At 50.2% G+C, this 22,358-nt stretch overlaps 5 protein-coding genes across 5 annotated transcripts; 4 read left to right on the top strand and 1 right to left on the bottom strand.

The window, feature by feature from the left end:
• Positions 1–1,839: 1,839 nt before the first annotated feature.
• Positions 1,840–5,442, top strand: GIQ15_02692 (DNA binding regulatory protein AmdX; the record flags this gene model as incomplete). The annotated part of the gene is made up of 3 exons (XM_033550109.1): positions 1,840–1,921; positions 1,990–5,304; positions 5,363–5,442. 3 exons carry the CDS (start codon positions 1,840–1,842, stop codon positions 5,440–5,442), a joined length of 3,477 nt encoding a protein of 1,158 aa, XP_033407270.1.
• A 1,361-nt stretch (positions 5,443–6,803) lies between these two features.
• GIQ15_02691 (uncharacterized protein) lies at positions 6,804–9,675 on the bottom strand (the record flags this gene model as incomplete). The annotated part of the gene is made up of 2 exons (XM_033550108.1): positions 6,804–9,446; positions 9,511–9,675. 2 exons carry the CDS (start codon positions 9,673–9,675, stop codon positions 6,804–6,806), a joined length of 2,808 nt encoding a protein of 935 aa, XP_033407269.1.
• A 358-nt stretch (positions 9,676–10,033) lies between these two features.
• On the top strand, positions 10,034–13,761 carry GIQ15_02690 (uncharacterized protein; the record flags this gene model as incomplete). The annotated part of the gene is made up of 3 exons (XM_033550107.1): positions 10,034–10,106; positions 10,162–12,995; positions 13,051–13,761. The coding sequence occupies 3 exons, from the start codon at positions 10,034–10,036 to the stop codon at positions 13,759–13,761; spliced, it is 3,618 nt and encodes a 1,205-aa protein (XP_033407268.1).
• Positions 13,762–14,530: 769 nt separating this feature from the next.
• Positions 14,531–16,791, top strand: GIQ15_02689 (uncharacterized protein; the record flags this gene model as incomplete). Its single annotated transcript, XM_033550106.1, has 5 exons — positions 14,531–14,873; positions 14,953–15,669; positions 15,750–15,871; positions 15,932–16,525; positions 16,582–16,791. 5 exons carry the CDS (start codon positions 14,531–14,533, stop codon positions 16,789–16,791), a joined length of 1,986 nt encoding a protein of 661 aa, XP_033407267.1.
• Positions 16,792–19,044: 2,253 nt separating this feature from the next.
• GIQ15_02688 (uncharacterized protein) lies at positions 19,045–22,116 on the top strand (the record flags this gene model as incomplete). The annotated part of the gene is made up of 1 exon (XM_033550105.1): positions 19,045–22,116. One exon carries the CDS (start codon positions 19,045–19,047, stop codon positions 22,114–22,116), a length of 3,072 nt encoding a protein of 1,023 aa, XP_033407266.1.
• Positions 22,117–22,358: the final 242 nt, after the last annotated feature.

Here is a 22,358-nt window from a genome sequence, read left to right as displayed (position 1 = left end):
CGGTGTAAACATCCAGGGTAACAGCCACTGGTGCTGCTAATAATTATCTATATCTTGAGCACTTTGTAAGGAGTAGATGAGTACGGAGTAGATGTTGCTATAGAATACGATGCCAAGGGATGTGCCTGTCTGAGCGCTGTATTTCTCGTAAGATACCAGGTACGGCGTACGGTAAAGATACGCCATGTCCGCATTGAGTAACCCGGACGACATGCGACTTCGAGACTTCGTGACATCGCGGAGATATGTCTGAGATACACTCGAGCTCGCGCTGATATCGCTGGCATACACAGCCTCAAGTGCCAGTGCGATGCCTGGCCGTCTTGGATCTCACGAATATACAACGCAAACTTGGTTCTGCGGCGTAATTAACACGCAAGGCTAACGAAATACTAGTACGAGCGCCCCAGTCGAGGTGTGGAACAACGCTAACATGATACAGGGGAACCGCTGGAGAAGTACCGTCGTTCCATGTAAGTAAGACGATGCGAGCGCCGCCACCAATAATAATATACTTAAGCCTCAAGGCCGAATACCAGCACAGCCGGAACGAAGGACAAGAAGGACAGCAGCAGAGAGCAGCGGCAGAGTAGCAGAAGCAGCAGCGGTAGCAGCAGCATCAGACGCCGAAGAAGAAGCAGCACGACGAGGGACGACAGCAGGACAGCAAGACAGCGATCTGAGAGACGTTGATCCGGCATCGTTGGACAGCCTGCTTCCTCGACCTCATTCAAGGCCATATCGCAATTACATTCATTGCTCGCCGTTCTCCCCTCCCCCCATCTGCTCCTCGCTGACATCACATTACATTCATCTCCTGCGTTCGCGCCGCTGAAACACGGCCATCTGCGCGTTGCATCCCTCCTCCGCCTCTCGTGGGCAATTGAAACGCTTCATACCAGACGGCAGAGTGTTTCCTGCTCCTGTTGCCGCCCACGCTTCAAGCAAGGGGCTGTTTCTACCTCTACCCCATCATCCTTCAGGCACCGCCTTTGGCCCCGTTATCTCTCACCGCACATCTCCGTCCAACGAATTACTATCTTTACAAGCTTGAATTGCCGCCACGATCCTACCAATATATCGCCTTTCCCCGACCTGCTGGCCATTCTTTTAACGCCGATTTAAATATAGTTACTTATTAGCACTTCCCTCCAGTCTCGGCGCCAGCGTCAGCCTCGCCTCTCCGGTCGGTACATGGGAAGCTGAGCGTTCGCCCGCCGCTATATGACGTATAACAAAGCATTTGATTATCTTATCTGCTGCATCAATCGGACGACCTGTTCTCTGCCCTCCTTGTGATACCAGGTGGGGGTTTCGAAGAAGAGTTCCCGACTGTATGGTTGTTTGTTGCTGTTTGAGAGCTTCTAGATCTACGGTATCTTACTGGATGTTATCTTTACCCGTGTGAGTGCATCTCTGTCTCTCGGTCTATCGATTCAATGCATATGCGATCTCACTCATCCTCACGCATTGTTCGATTCCATGGCCGTGTATACTCTGCTGTGCCTCTTCCCTTTATACCGCTGCTGTTGCGCCTTTTGCGCCGTTGCGTGGATTCAGTATGGCTGACTCGTCGTTTTTTCTCTCATCTGATGTTACAGATATCCCTGTGTGACCCGTCGATGTCCCCGTTCGGCCTAACTACACGACTATAGCTTTCCTACATGTCGAGTACCCTGTAACTATCACCGGCTGTGTATTATTTCAAAATCCCTCTATATTAACGTGGCATTCCTAACCCGCAACTACGTCGTCTACGCTTGCGCACTCTGATATTGTTAGCTGAGAACGCATTGTGAGAAGAAAAGTTTGAAGAGCTTCGCGGCACCACACCTGTCAATGATGGCAGACCATATTGCTCTTAATAATGAGTCAAGTCAGGACCTGGCGGCGATCAATGAAGTTATGCAAAATGGTCCTGGTAAGGTTTACATCGCGGCATCCCATCGTTTGTTGCTTTTGCCCGAACGGTGCTTATCATGATTGCAGTATCCCATACAGCTGGCCATATCCCCAGTCACAAGAATCAACAAAAGGGGACCAACCCGGATATTCCTCCTCCAAAGACAGATAAACCACGGCCGCATGTGTGTATAACCTGTTCGCGGTCCTTCGCCCGCCTTGAGCATCTTAAGCGTCATGAGCGATCCCATACCAAGGAGAAACCCTTCGAGTGCCCCGATTGCACAAGATGCTTTGCGCGAAGAGATCTACTTCTGAGGCACCAGCAGAAACTCCACATGGCGACCACGCCAGCATCGCGGCCAAGGAACGTCAGACGAGAGAGCATGAGCAGTTCCACGAGAGTCCGCAAGAATTCGATTGTTGGCGGAACCAATACCATGAGACCAAGAGCCAATACTATCAGCCATGTCGAAGGAGCCGCTGTGGGTATGCTATCTCCCGGAAACTCAGCTTCCAGGCCGACTCAGCCAGGCCATACCCATCATCCTAGCCTTGGTGGTCTTTCGAACTTTCCCAACTTCGATTACCGTTCAAGCATCAGCTCACTCAATGGACTCACCAAACTCGACACTGCAGCTCTAACCAGCGACTTCCCCGATGCTCTTCGAACCGCACCAGTATTTGGAAGTTTTGATCTCCCATTTGGGATGGGTGATGCGATGATTGGCCAGGGAAGTACAATCAACCCTGCACAGTTGCACTTTGCAGGTTCGCCCCATGGCTTTGCCGATTCCCCTGCCTCCCCTTTCTCTCAGAGCTTTTCAAACATGACTGCTACGCAGAGTACAATTGAAGATGACTTGAAATATGAATGGCTAAATGGCTTTGACAATACCATGACGTTCGCGCCCAACGACTCCGCCATCGATGGCTCATCCCCATCGGCCATGAGTACTGGAAGTCAAAGTGGACTTAGTGAAGCGATTCTCGACGCCGCCAACCAGGCTGCCACAACATCCGGGGGTAGTACAGCCTGGTCTGGTACACTACTATCCCAAAGTCAACCTCAATCCCAGCAATATGCATTGGATTTCGCCAACCTTACGTTTCCCGAGTTTGCTGCACCTCCTGATACTGTGTCCCCTAAGTCTCTCCTTTCACAAAACCATGTATCCAATTCTTCGTTCTCGACATCTACATCCTTAGCGTCGATGAATGGACCCGTACTCTCGGGAGCTCCTACTAGTACGTTCCATATTTCCTCCGTCGGTGGAACAGATGGCCTCCAATCTTTTGAATCTGGCTATGGTCAAACGTCTCAACCAGCCTACTTGAGTTCTATCACTGATTCGACGCGACAGGCTTTGATGGGGACTTTACAACAACCTTCGGGTTTCAATAATCGTCGATTCTCGCAACATTCCCTTAGCCCGTCGCCTTTGAGCCCTTCTAGCCCCGGAAATATGCTAAGCAACTCCCCGTACACCTACAACTTACCCAGCACCTACGATCTTCAGCGATATGTCTCTGCATACGTTACTTATTTTCACCCCCATTTACCGTTCCTCCACGTTCACACCTTGGATTTCACCGCTCTTGAGTATTCAGGAAAGTCTGGATCATCTGGCACCGTTGGCAATATTGCCCTCGGTGGTGGATGTCTTGTTCTTTCCATGGCTGCTATCGGTGCGCTTTATGAGTACGATACGGCCACATCAAAGGACCTTTTTGAGTCTGCCAAGAAAATGATTCAGCTTTACCTTGAGGAGAGACGACGGGCAGATATGTCTGCTGCCCTCAACCGTTCTAATTTTAGCCGCGATAATTCACTTCATAACACTCCGCTTTGGCTTGTGCAAGCTATGCTACTTAACGTTATATACGGCCATAATTGCGATGACAAAACTGCCGTTGACATTGCGAGTACACATTGTGCGGCCCTTATTAGCCTGGCGCGAGCTGCAGAGCTAACGCAGTACCATCCACCAGAGAGCTTACCAGCTGAGCAACTAGGGTACAATGCTTCCTCCAATGATCTGTCTGGCCTTAATACAGATATGTGGAAGGGCCAACAGACGGAAATCTCCAACGAAAGAAAAGAATGGCTTAACTGGAAGATTGTGGAAGAGAGGAAACGTACCCTATATGCTATTTTCACCTTGTCAAGTTTGTTGGTTTCTACATATAATCACGCACCCGCTCTCACAAACTCGGAAATTCAGCTCACTTTACCTTGTGAAGAACAACTCTGGGCAGCTGAGTCTCCTGAAGCGTGGAGAGCAATGGGAGGTGCTGAGAAAACCTCAATCGAGTTCTCTACTGCTCTCAAGACGCTTCTCACAGCAGGTCAAGCCTCCTCCCATGACCAATTCGGTTCGACTATCCAAGTCGATGGGTCATTAGCTAGTGACCTGCGGCCAAGTACCTTTGGATGTTTGGTGTTGATTCACGCTTTGCATAACTATGTCTGGGAAACACGACAGTTGCACATGGGGAAGCAATGGGCAAGCCAGGAAACTGAGGCAATGCATGTGCACATCGAGCCTGCGATCAGAGCTTGGCAAAGAGCTTGGAGTAGCAACCCTACGCACAGTTTAGAACGACCTAACCCATTCGGCATTGGTCCCTTATCTGCGGATAGCATTCCCCTGTTAGATCTGGCTTATGTTCGATTATATGTCAATCTTGGTCGGTCCAAAGAAGCCTTTTGGCAGCGGGATTGGAGCAGCATGGCAGATGAGCTTACGAAGGCGGTTCAATCTGTGACCCTTTCCGACGGTAGTCCTGAGTCGGACTTTTCTCTCTCGACCCATGACGACGTTACGTCAAATCAAAGGCTAGAATCGCTTGCCGACTATGGAGTAGCGGACCTCACTATATCTAGCTCCCCAGATCATGACCTCTCGCAACTTATCGCTGGCTCGCGAAACAACATGCAAGCTTGTAGAAGCGAACGCCTTCTACGCAAGGCCGCCTTCTACGCAGCAGATTCCATGTGCATGTCAAACGAATGGGGCAACACGTTTGCCGAATTTACCTCCCGTGACCTGCCCATCCAAAGTGCTATCTGCCTATTCGACTCTGCCCAAGTTCTAGCTGAATGGGCCACCACGATCCAAGAACGTGCTGGTCCTTACCTCGGAATTTTGGGTCAGGACCACGTTGATTTCAACCAAGTTCCGGCCACAGTCTTATTGGAAGACGAGGACCGCAATTTGATGCAGAAGATCCAGGATATCTTGAACAGCGTTGAAAATAAGATGAAGAATATGTTGCCGCATGTTGGGGTTAGCGGATCGGAGACGTGGAACCGTCTGCCCAGCTCAATTGATGGTGGATATGGAACGAAGATTGTCCTCTCTGCGGCCTTTTTGCTTAATAACGCAGGTGTCTGGCCAGGTAAGCCTTTTCCCTTCTGCCATTACGTGTAAACGGCTACTAACGAATTTATATGTAGTTATTAAACTGATGTCTAATGCACTTGAAGCTCAAGGCCACAAGATGAAACTGAGAGCGCAGAGCTCTTGTTCCAGGTAAAATATTGTTTTTTGAGATGTTGGTTCGCGTCTTGCCATACGCCCTGTTGGCAAGGTACCGCATAACTTTGCGTTACTCTCTAGTATTCGCTTTCCAAACGCGTTGGCCACGATATCTCTCATTGTCTTTGGTAAACTTCTCAACCTTGAAGTTCGCCTGTTAATGATTTATGCTGTCACGTTATGTTACGGTTTCTTTTAGAGAGAAGAAAGGACACATACAACAAAACTGATGAGGGAGAATTTATAAACGGAACAACATCAGGAGTCAGGCGATAGACCATGCACCTCTTTTTTTACCAAACAAGAATTGCCCGGCGCTACGGATGTTCAACAATAAAAACGATAAAACGAAAAGGAAATAGTACGGTTCGAGCATCATGTCGCATATTCGCTTCTTCAGTCTGATGTCGTATAGGGGTTCCCAATCTCCCTCATTGTTACTTGTCTCTTTCTCCTATCTGCGTATTCAGAGTATACGTTGACTGGTTGTACATTTGTTTTTCAAGACCCCTCTGAAACACCTGTTTATGTTTTTGCCTTCCGGAAGTGTTCCGTGATCTACTTGTTCAAGAGTTCCTTCTCTTTGTTATGAGACTTGTTGTCTATTTCTTCACTCGGTCAACCGAGGAGAATGTTAGGGTCGGCGTTTGGCTGCATCTGCCCATTATGCTGGAGTTGTATGCGTGTTACTTTCCCCGTGGTTTTCGTTTGATGATACTCTGATCATCTTGATTTCGTATGATTTACTTTGTTATCTGCATGAGATTCCGAGTCGATTTATGCTGTTATATATTTTTAATGTCTGTCTGGCATCCCTATCCGCGCTTGAAATGCATTCGATCTCGTACGCACAGTCTATTTCCATGCTATTTGCCTCTTGTGAGACTTACGGGTAACGTTATCTACCATTGTCTTCCTTTGTTTATTGCACGAACTTACTTCGCGCAAGTGGTTTCTGTTTTGTTGTTACTTCACATGATATGGATCCAGTGTATGATTTCTGGTTCGAGCTTAAATTACAGGTCCTTCTTTTTTACAACTGATTATGTACGATTTTCCTTGATGAATGCAGTGGATGAGCAAGAAGGGTATCTGAGCGACGAACGGTATTGCATCCGATGTCCAACTAAGAGCATGAAGCTTAGGCTTACCGTTTTACGCTGGTTAAAGCTCCCGCTACCATGTTGCCTTTCGCTGTCGTATCTGATAATTTCTCTTTACTATTGTCATATATATCTTATCTCCAAGCTAAATTTTGACCCGCTTACCACTCTTATATTACAATTTATGGAAAATGAATAGCAAATATGTCAGTTTTTCTCCGTGACCATCTAGAAGATAGAGATATGTACAGCAATACTAAATAATAATTCTCTCAAAAGAATACTTGCCAACTGCCTTGTGCTTCAGGTGGGCAACCTCGCGGTTGCTTCTGGGTTTCACCTCGCCAGTTGCTTTGTGTATCTTGTTCTTGGTCAACTCGTCGCCGACACCGCCGACACTAGATTGAGTGCCACTCATTTTGAGAGACAATGGCAGCATCTTTGAATCACTGCCTTCCGCTCCAACTGAATTTTCAGGGGTATCATAAACTAGGATCTGAGCACCATTGTGGCGTTCTTTTCTCTTGAGTCGTTTATTATCTATGGATTGAGTTTTTGAAGCCGTAGTGTTGCTAATAGCACGCTGGGCTTTGGGCATGGCAGCGGACGTTTCGCAACACCTTATGAACTCGCGTAGTATCCCCTTCAGATACGTAGCTTCATCGATTGCAGCAAGAGTGGCAGCAATTTCACTCTTCATATCGGCTATCAAAGATGCTTCACTCCCTGCTGTACCAGCAAATCCGGCCGCTGATATCCATCCACTAGGCCCAACAGCATCGATACACGCGGTAAGCATGTCGACAATAATTGGGAGAGACAAGGAAGGGATTTTTGGGCTTGAAAATGCGGCTGGTGGCTCTTCCGTGAAACGTGAGGTATGACCACCGGTTGCAAGGGAGTGGCGAAGGTGGTGAATTATTGAAAGAACGTCAGTATTTGAAAGGGTGGAGCGGATAGATTTGGTTATGTGATTTAGTGGATGAGTGTGCAGTTTTATGAGAGCCAGATTCAGGCCTGCAATTGCCTTGATAAGGATGGTGCTTGAGGCTGGCGTTTGTTTTTCTACAGACGTCTCATTTGCGTTTTCGGTAGTTTCGTCATGAGCAGCTTCCGCGAGCGATTTTTGGGAGTCTTCGGAAACATTAGTATGAAGTCGAGCGACCTTAAGAAGTTCGCAAAGCGCGTGTGCCAGCTCATTAGCCTCCAAGTATCCCGGACCACGTAGCAACAGAAGCAAGGAGTGAAGAGATGGGTCGTGGGATCCTAGGGCCTTGACTAAAGCACCGTCTGGAATTTTAGGAAGACCGTATGGAGCCGCAGTGCGTCGGAGAGAGGCTTGGATGTTGGTGATGCTCAGGTGTTTTGAGCTAACGAGCCATTTGAAGGTCTTGCTGGGCATAAAGGACAAAATGAGCTTGAGGGACGTTGAATCACCACCAACAGGCTTCAAAGAGAATATCCTCGAAAGAACAAATTTAATTTTTTCAGGGTCAATAAACGGCCCGTCTGGCGGGGATCCGTCAGCTTCCTCTTCACACGTCTTTGACAGCTTCCAGAATTTTGATATCATGACGGCATCAAACCCAGACCCCTTTTTCGATCTAGCAAGTTCATCAAGCTCCAACTTTAACTCGTTCCATTGCATAGCGAGTTTCTCCTGCGTAAGTCCAACCGGTTGCATATGCTTCAAAGCTGATTCTTCGATTTGCTGTCGGCTGGCCTCCACCCCTTCTAACTTGATCCCCTTGCCTATCGAGTCAATTAAAAGGCTCCTGCGTGGTCGTTTGCGAGAAATATGGCGGTCATTTTGGATAGCAGCAAGATCGAAGCTGTATAAGCTACCGCTATATGCTGCGACCAATACATCCAGCTTGGAAAAATGAGATATAAACTCAAGTGCCCGCTTACGGCCTTGCTTCTTGCCTGAAGTAGCCCTGGGGATCTCGCTTAATGGCAGTTCCGCCTGGAGTGACTGATACTGCGCATCATATACTGAAAGGGTAGATTTACCTCCGGCAATGATAGACTGGGAAGATATGCGCAAGATCGAGGAAAAGCATTCATCCTCTATTATAACATGGGAGGATATCTTAGGGGAGAACTGAGTGATGTCGAAGCTTATGAATCCAGACTTGCAGGAGAGTGACAACTCCCCAGAGGAAAAATTGGTACTCCACTGGCCGTCAAGGGCAGTTAGTAAACTCTGATTTGGATGCGCAGGCAGATTCAAAGTCATGAGATGCTTTAGAGGTTCGGAGGTCCGCGTCTGAATGCCATCTACTTGGATATGAGCAGGAATGGAGTAGAAAACGATTTGCACATCGCCAAGCTCGAACGTATCAGCTCCGGTAGGACGAGAAACCAATACCAAGATAGTAGAATTATCCGGGTCAGTCCCAAGTCTATCTCCCAACACCGAAGCGACGATATCTTCACGTTTTCGGAATAGGAGTTTACGAGCATCTTCGAACCCCAATGTAAAACAGGCGGCGATCTCACGACCAGACCAGGTATTGTCTGAGCGAATGGTCCATCTCTCGGTCTTCAGGTCCGGAGATAGCCTCCTCAATCGGCCGTCTCGATGGGCCACGACGACGTCGAAAGCATCAGAGCTTTCGCCAGTTGATCCCTCGGTAGGAATAACTCCGACAAAGACTGGATTGCTGCCTGTGTCTTTTATTGGAAAAGAGACGGTTGATATGTTTGGTGTGCTTCGACCTGGAACTACCTCGTCAACGAAACATTTGATTTCCTTCCCTGTCGTTTCCACGGCGCAATATGTCTGTCTCTTGGTCCCCGAGGTCGCCGATAGCTTCTGTCGTATTGAGCACGGTGGACAAGAGTGTGACGCCTGAGGTGGGATGGCATAGGAGGTGACAAGTTTGGGGAATTGGGCCTATACTCTGATGTTAAAATTCCACATCCCAGCTTAAAGCCGTGGTAAGATGCAGCCAACGCACATTGTATATGTTTACTCCCTCCCCATCGATCGCGGCCGTGATTTCATGACGCTTGCGCTTCTTGAAGCCCTGGATGCCATGTACCTCTCCAAACTGGATCTTCCCGCCGGCATTGGCCAGTGGCTGAGGCAGCTGGGCCAGCAGAGACGGCGCCGGCAAAGACATGATTATTTATGTCTATTCCCCGCCAGTTCAGAACAGCGTTCCGTCGTCGTCGTGGTCTCGGGGCGTTTTGATATCAAAGATCAACTTCTTTTTTTCCCATTTTCCCTTTTTTGACTTTTCGCAACCAAAATTTTTGACTTTTTTGGAAGTGGGCGGGAAAACAGTTTCTCCGACCGAACGTCATTAAGAAACGCGAAAAGGGAAAGACGCGACGAAGAGGCCAAAGACGTGTTTGAAGATGCAAGCAACGGATGAACCGAGAGCAGAGAGCAGGTCGCCATGATCTCAGGCCTGCGTTCAGTATAGGGCTGTCTGTGGCTGCCGTGGCTGTTTTTGGATCTATCGCCGGCAGCAGCCGATGACTCTCAGCATGGTGCGAAGGGCTCCTGGTCAGACGGAGCAACAGACGCTTCTTCCGTTCTTCAACAAACGTATGGTTTACAGTGATAGACCCTTTATGCGAACTCAGCTGACGCTGCTTAATAGACCAGAGCGTAACTCCGTCTGCCCTGCCAGAACCATTACGACCACAGTTCCTCCAGCGTGACGCCAACCAGGTCTCCTATACTAGTGGAAAATCCCCTATACAGACAACTGAAGCTTCCCCGGAAGGTCTGCATGGTGCTACGCCTAGCCTTGGAACGCCTCAGTCTAATGATAATGTCGTACCCCAAGTCATAACCCCATCTTATGAGATTGGCCATTCGAACGAGACGGAAGCAGGCGGCCACCGGAGGAAGAGGTGCAAGATATCAGGCTCAGGGAACACGAGCCCAGTCGCTTCGGATGTTTCTCTAGACGAAAAGATTACAGCAGAGTCTTGTGATTCTGCTGCTGTTTTGCAACCCGGTTCCGTTTCCGGGGCGCATCCCAATGGAGCCCGCATATCCAGTCCCTCGACAGGCCCAGGTCTCGAACAACGAGCAATCAGCAGGTCCCACAAGGAGCTGGGGGAAGAGAGGACGATATTACGTCTACACCTAGACTCCAAGCTGCTTAGCTCTTTCCCGCCAGGTGATCACTCTGACGGGGGACAAACTCGCCAGAGCAAAATAAGGAAATCGTCCCGCCTAAACACGGTTGCGAAATTTGTCAACCGGGTCAAACTTGCAAGGATATCATACAGCTCAAATGAAACCTCAAGACAGAACATTGGACAGGTCATTGAAGATATCATGAGCGGCCGCACCACATACTCAGAGTTCAAACGACGAGTGACGCAACCGAAGATAGCCTATCCAATGGGCCCAGTTCAGATCGGATATCCTAAACCTACTCACCCATTCTTCCTACCCAAGTCGCAACAACAACCGCAACAACCTCCTCTAGAGACAGCGTCCCCTAGCACATCAACTGGGGGTGCACCTTTGCAAGGCTTGACACAATTAAAAGCCAACCCTTCGATATCAGCCGCGCGAGCCTTTCCGCCGTTGTCCAGGACTCCACCCTCGTTCCCATCAACTTTACAAAAGCAAAAGGCCCGTGGAGAGGGCGAGTCTGTTGATCCGATGTGGCCACCCCGCGATATGGTTCACGTTCGGGGCTGTATCAACTCTATAAACCCGCCATCTAGAAGAACATTTGAACGGAGAAAAGCGAAGCAGTCGACTATTTCTGTTCCCGATACTGAGAGCGTCCTCTCAACGATCTCCCTACCCCCAGGAGAACTAGTATCTAGTACTCCCAAACGACAGCGGTCAAAAGCTTTACGGCGCCCTAAACGGCATGTCCTCAAATGCGATGAGTTCCAAGCAGTCGTTATTGAGAAGATTGATGCGTGCAATCTAGGACAAAGGGAGAATAGTCCGTTGAATAATAATTTGCCCCGTTCATCACATCCCGCCCTGGTGAAACTTGCGTCATCCCTACATACGGCAACCAGCTCTTTTGACAGGGGTGAATATGACGATACCCCTTGGTCTCAAAAGTATGCTCCTAAAACTGCGGCTGAAGTACTTCAGGTAGGCTCTGAAACGTCCGTCCTCCGTAATTGGCTACAGCATCACGAAGTCTCGGCCGTCAATACAAGCTTAGACACAAAAAGCCCGAGGCAAACGCCGGATAGCAAAACAATGCGCAAGAAGAAACGAAAAAAACCCAAGGACATGGATGGCTTTATTGTCTCCAGTGGCGATGAAGATAGTGTCATGGATGAACTTCAGAATTCTGACGATGATGAATTGGCCGGGGGTGTTACAGTCCCTACAAAAAGATCAATTGTTCGATCAAATGACTTTGCATCGACAGCTAACTCTACTAAACGGCCTGCAACAAATACTATACTCCTTAGTGGATCATCTGGATGTGGGAAGACTGCTGCTGTCTATGCCGTGGCGGGTGAACTTGGATTCGAAGTGTTTGAAATAAATGCTGGTACGCGGAGGAGTGCAAGGGATATCATCGAGCGAGTCGGAGATATGACTCAAAATCACCTTGTACAGCTTCTGAGCAAGGCAGACGGGGAGTTGGACCAGGGTACCCCTAGCACGGTGGACAGCGACAGAGGACCGAAACAAAGCACGGTGGCCAGCTTTTTTGCGAAGAAGACCCTATCCAAAGCAACGGGCGCTGGCCCCGGACGAAAGGCCCCTGAAGGGGAAAGCCCGGAACCGCCAAAGCCTCAAAGAAACCAGAAACAGTCGTTGATACTACTGGAAGAGGTTGATATCCTGTTTAACGAGGATAAAAAATTTTGGAGTGGAGTTCTTGCATTAATCGGACAGTCAAAACGGCCTATCGTGATGACATGTAGTGATGAAAGACTCCTTCCTCTAGAAAATTTGGCTCTGCATGCGATTTTACGGCTCCAGCCACCTCCTTGTGACCTGGCAGTAGACTACATGTTCTTACTCTGCGCCATCGAAGGCCACCTGCTGGACCGCAAAGCCGTATTGGACTTATACACAGCCCTTGGCAAAGACCTTCGGGCTACTATCATGCAACTGAACTTTTGGTGCCAAATGGGTGTAGGCAGCAGAAAATCTGGTCTTGACTGGATGGTTAACCAGGAAACTTCAGATCTGCGAGCTTCCGGTTGCTTGTTCCGCACGGTAAGCTGTGATACCTACATGGAAGGCATGGGATGGTATAGCGCAGACACCGTTGTGGGCGAGCCAAATCTTGTAGAACACCGACTGCAGCTGTTGACCGAAGGAATTGATCAATGGGATATTGGATTAACGAATTGGCTTGAAACAGGAAATGGACGAATAAATGGTGGACAGTTTGGACCAACTGATAGCTTGGAACAAGTAGGCCTTGCAGCCGACATGAGGAGCTGCTTAGATCTCATGTGCAACGAAGGATACAATGATATTAAGGTAAGTTAGGACAGAATGCTCATGGAGACTTTAATACTAACCATAACCACTTTAGCATTCATTGGATCCATCCATGCCGTCACTTTCTGAAAAGCAAAGGCTAGATTATATCGAAGGATATCAAGCCCTCCAGTCCGACCTTCGGACGGAGTTCAACCAGCTATCCGTAAAGATCGGGGCAACCCTGAGCATCTTTGCCGAAACTGTTCTCAACTCTGAGGTACATATAGGGGAGCAAGACGATATAATAGAACGTGTCCTTGAACGGTCTGCGCCCCCGAGACCAAGGCAGCTTCACAAGACAGCGTTCCAGGATGCCTTCCAGGCGATTATTGAACCAACCGACTACCTAGGCTCAGTATCGAGCTTCCGACCCCTTTCATTCGAGCACGGTACCGCAATCATCGCCGAGGACGTTGCGCCATATATCCGACATATAATCTCGTTCGAGACGCACCTGGAGCAGTACCGACTAAGGCTCAACGGCCTTCTTCCCCAGGACGGCCCACCAAGCAAACGGCCGAGAACAACGCGGGCGAGCAGGGCGGCTGTCGAAGGTGGTGACAAGGCAAATATCAGACGCGAACGGTGGTTTTCTGGCAGAGTAATCCCCGAACAGGTCATGGCGACGGGAGGGAAAGGCTGGGAGAATATCCTGCAGTACCCTCCTGTAGTAGACCTGGCGGAAATACAGGCAGTGTTCCAGAACGGGCGTCTCTTGTGCCCTGCTCCGGCTGCTTCAGCTGGTCCTAGTGAAGGTATATAGTTGCAATATTTGACCTGTACAATCACTGCACATTGGCTGATCTAACGCAAATGAAACCTACCAATAGAGATATATAACACAATCTATAGCTCAGTTCTGACCAGTACTCTATATCCCAGTTAATATGTCGTAAAGTAGGATGCTGTGGTGTCGTGGTGGCCTCGTGTTATGGGCGAGTTTAGGTAGATCCCAGCACCAGCTCCTGGTACAACCAAAACATCGTCTACATCGAAGCTTCATCCTCGCCTCCATCCAGCCACCGAGCCTCCGCGACTGACAGCAGCGAAATACACGGATTCGACGGTCTCTCATATCGTCTACCAGGCCGGCCTTCATCCTCTCCACTGTCAAGACGCAGAAAACCTCCGTGGCTTGGCTTCATCCTAGCTGTCTGTCCCTGCATTCCAACCTCCAACCTTCGCAGTTGCGATTGCTGCTGCCTCGAGGCTTCACCCGCGCATCCCGCCGCCCCTGTAAATATCTGTTACGTTTCTTTTAGACGCGGCCGCTGCTCCCTCCTCTTCCAATGTCGCTGTTCGGGTCCTCTCCCGAAGACTCCCCGTTGGCCAGCAAGGCAGCTCAGCCGTCGTCATCGCGGGTGAAATCAACCCTGTTCGCAGACGATCCCTCCTCGCTATTTGGAGAAGACGAAGGTTTCACCTCTAACAGCAACAGCAACAACAGCGGCAGCAACAACAATAACGACATCAACAACACTAGAGGCGTTGCTAGCAACCGGGACGACGCGGGCTACTCGACGCCGTGGGACATGCCGACTCCCAGGAAATCCGGCTCCAGGCAGCAGATTGTCAAGACTCTACTTCCGTCAACCGATGTTCCGGAGAGCTATATTGATGCGTTTGATGCGCTGGTTGAGAAAGCCGGTGTTACGGGGGGTGCCGGCGCGGGCGTCGGGGTTGATGAAGCAAGGAGCCTACTAGGGAGTACGCATCTGAGCCCTTCGGAGCAGACGGGGATCTTGAACTTGGTGACGAACAATGGAGCCCAGCAGAGCTTGGAGAGGAACGAGTTCAATGTCCTGCTGGCCCTTGTGGGACTGGCGCAGGAGGGCGAGGATGTTACGTTTGATAGTGTTGACGAGCGCAGGAAGAGTGAGTCCGATCGTTCCTCTATCCATACATCAGGACTATCCTTCAATGTTACGGTACTGATTGCTATGTCTCTATCTAGGATTGCCGGAACCCAACGTCCCTTACATCACCCGTCTGCAGGCTGGAAATGCGGGAAATGGACCTACTCCTCCTCAACCTGCCGAAGAACCTGCCGTTCAAATCCCACAGGCGCGCCGCAGGTTACGACAGGATTCTTTTGGACCGGAAGCAGATCCATGGGGGAGCCCGGTATCCCGTCAGCTAATTCATCGTCCAGCGCAGAGTGTGACAAATGGGTTCTCTGCCGCCCATGAAGGCCCTGCGCCTGAGACAGTGTCTAAGCCCAATGTCCCGACTGAACCCCGGAATTTTGGAGGCACAAGATCTAACGAGACGGCCAGCGGTGCTCCCGCGAGCGTCGGGTCTGGATGGGGAGGCGGTGGATTTGGAAACTCCTCGTCGGCAAGCGGCTTTGGGAATTATGATCAGGGCGCACTGGGTAATGGATTCGGTCAAACTGACAACGGACAAGGTAACGCCAGTCGCAACGATCTTTCACGATCGTTGGGTGGTGGCCAGGTAAACAGCTCGGGAATGGAGGATGTAATTGCCATCCAAATGCTTCCTGAGAAGGAGGGCATGTTCCTCTTCCAGCACCGCAACTATGAGGTGAAATCTGCTCGCAAGGCCACCTCCGTGATTCGACGATATAGCGATTTCGTTTGGCTAGTGGACTGCCTGCAGAAGAAGTTTCCCTTCCGGCAGATCCCTCTACTCCCTCCAAAGAGGGTTGCAGGTACGTTCTACAGGTGGAAAGCTTACCTTAAAAATGCTCACAAATATTTATTCATAAAGTCAATGGCACTCACCTATCAGCGGATTCAAACTCCTTTTTGGACAAACGTCGCAGGGGCCTCGTCCGCTTCGCGAATGCCCTCGTCCGTCACCCAGTCTTGAACCAGGAACAGCTGGTTGTGATGTTCTTTACCGTTCCCACTGTGAGTTCAACCCCCCCTGCTTTATTTTGTCTACACGAAGAATGTTGCTAATCGAGCTAGGAATTGGCTGTCTGGAGAAAGCAAGCCTCCATCTCCGTACAGGAGGAGTTTACAGATAAGCCATTGCCTCCAGATTTGGAGGACTCACTTCCATCTAACCTGACGGATACCTTCGACACCGTCCGCTCTGGTGTCCGCCGATCTGCTGAAATCCACATAAACCTGTGTCTCTTGATGGACCGGCTCGTAAAGCGCCACCAGGGTCTGGCTGCAGAGCAGTTCCGAGTCTCGCGGGCGCTCCATGCACTTACTGAAAGCACAATGGATACATATGCCGCCGACACGGGTGATGTTCCTCTATTAAACAACGGCATCAATGCGACTGCCAATCATCTCCAAACAAGTCAAGGTTTGTTGGAAGATGAAGCGAAGGCCTGGGATCTCGGTGTCCTTGAGGATCTAAAAGCCCAACGAGACTGTCTGGTTGCCATGCGGGACGTATTTGATCGACGAGATCGCTATGCAAAGGATAACATTCCCCAGCTTGAACGACGAATTGAGTCCAACGAGAAGAAACTACAGGCCATTCGTGCAAAGCCTGAAGAGGCCGTTAAACCTGGAGAAGCCAAGAAGGTCGAGGATGCTATTATCAAGGTACGTCTGTATTCAACTTTCGCCCACGGTGGCACAGACTAAACATTTTAAAACAGGACAAGGAATCCATCGTCCAGCAGCATGCTCGTGGTGTGTTTATCAAGGAATGCATCCGCGACGAGATCCTCATCTTCCAGAAGAGCCAGTACCGTATTAGCCTGCTGCACCAGGACTGGAGCCAAGAGAGGGTCAAGTACGCAGAACTGCAAGCTGACAACTGGCGTGCTCTAACCGATGTCGTTGAGGGCATGCCTACTGCCGACTAACGTCCTCGTCTATCGTATCTTAACCCTATCAGCCCCCCCAACTATTTTCGGAGTTGGAATAATAATGGTCTATGGTACCGCTGCTCCAGTGAATTAGCGATCAGTCCGAGTAACTTCTAATTCTTTCCTTTGTCCATGAGATATTCCATCTGATATATACCCCCCCATGTTCCCTTTGGATCTGCGCCTCAAAGCTCGAGTTAATACAGTTTTCTGATGTTCTTTTTGTGCTATTCTTGATTGGTAGATTGTCTATTGGGTAGTATATTAGTATATTGTTGAGATCTTGGCTGTTCCGCTGCAGTGGCTATAGCCGTTGAGGATGCCGTTAGTCTTGTTTGCTAAGCTGCCTGGGCCGTTAATTAAACCTCGTCAACTCCATAAATATCCATACGAAAAGCCGAATCTAGCACCGTGTAGCTTCATCTCGAATCTGTTTTGGGGACCCGGCAAAGATCTACTACCGGCCTTCTTATCTCCAACCATGTCCATCCAGGGTACAAGAGGGGGTACGGAGTGTTCGGTTTGGCCCTTTTCAAGGACGATGTCAGGAACGAGAAATGCCGAGTCATCACTGTGCCGCAATGAGGTCCGCGTTTGATAGGCCGTCTCACCGCCGACAAGCGCAAGCCACGGTCCTGTCCATCCAGACTCCCCCCTTCCGTTTGATCATGCGACTTTAAAACAGGACCTGGCTGCTTTCCAACGCACCCCACGACGGAAGATCCTCGTCAGACATGTAGGATGACCAGCATATAAGCGATATTCAGAAACCGGGTAAGAGCGAAGATCGCCATCATTACTCCAGCGAGGCCATGTCCTTGCCTCGAAAATAGCTCCGAGTCGTCCCTCCAGGTACGGAGTAAGCGAGAATCCCTCAGCCTTGCTCCCGCTTCCACATTTTTCTGGACCTCGACTATGGTTGGAGAGTGAACCCCGGAAGACGAGTGACGTGTCGGCGCAAACCCGTTCAATGGACCGCTTGCAGAGGTTCGCAGAGGCCTAGGTCCCGTTATCGCTAGCTTCCGGTCTCACTACCGCCTTTCGCGCGGGTGGCGAGGATAACGAAAAGACGGCGATGGGCCAATGAGATCGATCGCGCAAATGGTTCATGTTTGAGGGCTTCTGGGTCACACGGCAGCCTCGAGACAGTCAAAGCGCAGCGTGCAGCTCCTGATTATGAGGACTGTTTGAGGGCCTGCCTCCGGCGAGGATGATAGACACGTCGCATCAGGGTCTCGGGATGGCACAATTGATTAACGTATGCTCCGTACGGAGTACGGAGTCGAGCCGGGGCAGATGGAGAGACAGTGCAGGAGAGACAAGCTTTGCCCATCTTATTGGCAAGCCGACAATCCCAGGGAAGGGTCAGCTCCAAAGAAGGCCCGGTCCCTGCTATCTCCTGGCCCCTCAATGCTTGACCGCGATTCCCTTGATAGATTTGTAGAGGTTGACGAAGCTTGTAAAGAAAAAAGTCCGTAGATAAAATGCTTCTTTTTGTTTCTTCCTCCGCGCTCACGTGACACTCAAGCTCTTTCTTGGCATTCCGCCGGGTGCCAAGACCCCGCACGGCAAAAATCAAGGAAGTTCCGGCCGGTGTTTATCTTTACCTTCTATCTTATATCTTCATCTTCCACCTTCTATCTCGGAGAAAACAACACTCTTCGCTCCCTCGATGTGGCAGCTTCTCGCGTTCCGTGTCGAGGGCGACGAATTACCGAGTGGCTGCATGAACGAAAACAGAGATCGGCCCGATTATCATTGAGAGGGAGGCCCTGGTCAGCGTGCAGAAACTTTACAGGTGGGTACCCTAGCAATGGGCTGGGAGGGTTGAAACCACCATCCTCGACTTCCTTGCCAGCTCTAATCCGTGGCGAACCTCTCAGGTTTAAATAGCTGGCGTCCTCGCCCCATTACCCGGCCGTTAGTCAAGTCGTCCAACGGAATCCACCGCTGGCACCAGCTTCTACAATCTTACTACGCTCTTTTTTCTTTATCATTCAGTCGATACCCCACGGAATACGGAATACTAGGAGGTTATGGTGAGGGTGAGGGCTACGCTTGGATATATCGTCTTTGGCGGGCGTTTCGGTTTAATCGAGGTGGTGTAACAACCACGACAGCTATCGACAGCTCCGGGGACAAGCTCCTTCGCCGTTGAGGGGTCACGATTCACCGCATACACATTTCCACGTTGCCTGGCTGGTTTCAGGCTTGTCTAGTGGCTGCATATTTCCTTCTAAATCTTTCACCATGGCGTGGGACCACCTCGATATAGATAAGCCACATTTGGCATACATGATCCTTGGCGGCTTCACAAGCTTGTTCATGCTGTGCTCCCTCTTTGTGAAGGAGAAGATGTACATTGGCGAAGCAACCGTGGCGACAATCTGCGGTGTTATATTCGGGCCCAATGCGGCCAACCTATTCAACCCCATCTCGTGGGGGAACGTCGACAAGCTGACGCTAGAATGCTCCCGCATCGTCCTGGTCGTGCAATGTTTCGCCGTCGGTGTCGAGCTGCCCAAGTCCTACATGGAGAGGCATTGGAGGTCGGTGGTCATGCTTCTCATCCCGGTCATGACCATCGGATGGCTGGCCACCAGTCTCTTTATCTGGTGGATGGTTGAGCCCTTGAACTGGCTGGAGAGTCTCATCTGCGCAGCCTGCGTTACCGCGACCGATCCCGTCCTTGCCTCGTCCGTCGTCGGTAAGGGAAAATTCGCAAAGCGTGTGCCGAAACATTTACGAGATATCCTGTCCGCGGAGTCAGGATGCAACGACGGCATGGCCTTCCCTTTTATCTACCTATCTCTGTACATCATGGCATACCGTCCGGATGCCGGGAAGGTCGCCGAACACTGGATAGTCACGACTATTCTGTATGAGTGTGTTTTTGGTGCCATATTTGGCTTCTGTATTGGTTACGCTGGTCGCCACGCCATCAGATTTGCCGAGTCCAGAAAACTCATCGACCGAGAGAGTTTTCTTGTCTTCTATTTCGTTCTCGCCCTTTTCTGCGCTGGCGCCGGAAGTGCACTCGGCATGGACGACCTTCTCATCGGCTTCTCTGCCGGTATCGGGTTCAGTAACGACGGCTGGTTTACGGAAAAGACTGAAGAGTCCCATGTATCCAACGTCATCGATCTGTTGCTCAATCTGGCCTATTTCGTCTATTTCGGCTCCATCATCCCCTGGCAACAGTTTAACATGCCAGAGTATGGCATGGTACCGTGGCGCTTGGTAGTCCTTGCACTGCTCGTCCTTTTCTTCCGCCGGATTCCTGCCATGTTGATGCTGAAGCCATTCATTCCCGATATCAAGACATGGCGAGAAGCATTATTTGCTGGCCATTTCGGCCCCATTGGTGTTGGAGCTATCTTTGCCGCCATTCTGGCACGAGCTGAGCTTGAGACGCACTCAACGCAGCCACTCGCAGAGATCCCAGGGCCTGGTGGGAAGGACCATATCATTATTTATGTTATCTGGCCAATCACCACCTTCTTGGTCATCACCTCTATTATCGTCCATGGTTCTTCCATCGCCGTCTTCACGCTGGGCAAGCATATAAATACATTGACTCTCACAATGTCTTACACTGTAGCCACCGAAGACGGACCATCTTGGATGAACCGTCTCCCCAGAATTCAGTCTACGGCGAAATCTTCGCTATCTCGAAAGGACTCCTGGGACTCGCCAGCGGAGAAGCCAGAATTCCCTCCTGGAACCCTTGGCCCTATCGGGTTACCTGGTAACCTTCTAAGGCGACAAAAGGAAGACGAGTACACAAGTCTACCAAACAGTCGCACATCAAGTTTGAGGCGTAGCCGACGCCGTAAACAAGGCGCTGGTGGACCGATCAGTCAGTCGGCCATCACTCCCCAGCGAAGGCCGGGCGCAGATACCCCGATCAGCAAGCCACACACGCCGGAAGGCGATACAGCTGACGACGCCAAGGGACGCCGACAGTTCTCAGAAGGAGGGGAGACCTGTGTTGGAGATGCCGAAGTTTACCGGGAAGGTAAAAATATCATCATCGAGGATCAAGAAGGCAATGTTCTTAAATCCGATAGAGTGGCAGGTGGATCATCAGGACATCATGGCGCTGCCGATGAGAACGAAGGCGGAGCACTCGGGAACTTTAAGAAGCAATTCTTTGCTTGGACTGGCCTCAGCCAGAAACCGAAACCTGAAGCCGAGCCTAATCGCGCACGCCGCTCTGCCCGTGCATACCAGTTTGCAAACACCATTATTATTGAGGATGAAGACGGAGAGGTTATTAAGAAATACACCATTCCTTCCAACGTCCAGAAGGCCGAAGGTGAAGATGATCGCCCTAAACTGCTGCGCCGTCTGACCAAACTTGGAACCTGGGCTGAGGTAGGAGAGGGACCTTCTTCTTCAAAAGCAGAGCAGGAGGAGGAAGAAGAAGATGTAGGTATTCGATTTACGATACCTGCTACTGAAGACACACGACACGACTTGAGAGGCCGCAGAATGAGTAAACAAGATTTCATCCATCAAATGCAACATCTTGGACCAAAGGGTCGAAAAGATGCTGCCGAATCTTCGAAATTTGGCCACATGTTCCGACGTGAGGGTAACCGAGTACATTTTGCTCCTCAGGGAGGCGATGCCAGTGTTCCAACACCCCATGATATATCAGCGATGTTATCCAAGTATACTGGTCCCTCTGCTGCCGATAGACGACGTCGCAGCTCGCTGTCAGTTCAGGAATCAACTTCATCTTCAATCAGTGGTCACGATTCCGAAGACGATGGTACAGAACGCATTCCCCCCGCCTATCGTCGAGCAGTCGCCACTGGACAACAGCTACTCAGCCCAAGATTACCAGCAGGACTCCCTTCCGCCAGGAGTAGCAAGCGTATCTCTCAACTTGACGAGGCCGAAACACCCGCAGAACGAAAGCGCCGTCTAGCAGCTCTCAGCACATCCATGGGCTCCTCGTCGCTCCATGAAGACGACAGTGAAGACGATGGCGAACCCCGCGTAGTCAAGGGCAAAGTGCAGTTCGCCGATGGAACTAAGCCAGCGAAGAAAAAGACCCCTACTGAACAGGGCGCACTTGCTTCCAGCAGTGCGGCTCCTGTGCCCGTACCCGTACCCGATTTACCTGCTGCCCCTCCTGCAGCGTTAACAACGTCGTATAACCCTGAGGGTAATACGCCGTCTGATAACGGTAGCAGTATGCCAGGCTCTGCGAGCCGAAGCATCAACGAAGCGAGCGGGAATGGAAACAACAGAAACGACAGTGTTGCTCGCAGTGGTTCCAAGATATCTTGGGGAGGCGAAATCGGTCGCTGAGGTTGAATGTCGTTATGAGAGTTCGTGATATCTATCAATTTTCCTATCTTCCTTCTTGTTTTTTCGTTTGTCGAGAGTATCGATAGATTGATGCTGCCTCATTTTAGCTGGATTAAACAGTGCTGTGCTACTGTTTGTTACGAGCGTTTTGTTGCCCGTTTCAGTTACTCACATATAGTTTTGTAGTTTTGGTCGTTATACGCATTGATAGATAGAGCAAATCCCAGCCTAGTTCAATAGCA

Source organism: Arthroderma uncinatum (genome assembly GCF_011692745.1).
Source record: "Arthroderma uncinatum strain CBS 119779 chromosome Unknown scaffold2, whole genome shotgun sequence".
NCBI lineage: Eukaryota > Fungi > Ascomycota > Eurotiomycetes > Onygenales > Arthrodermataceae > Arthroderma > Arthroderma uncinatum.
The sequence above is the reverse complement of the archived record's forward strand: the minus strand, read 5'-3'. Positions and strand labels throughout refer to the sequence as shown.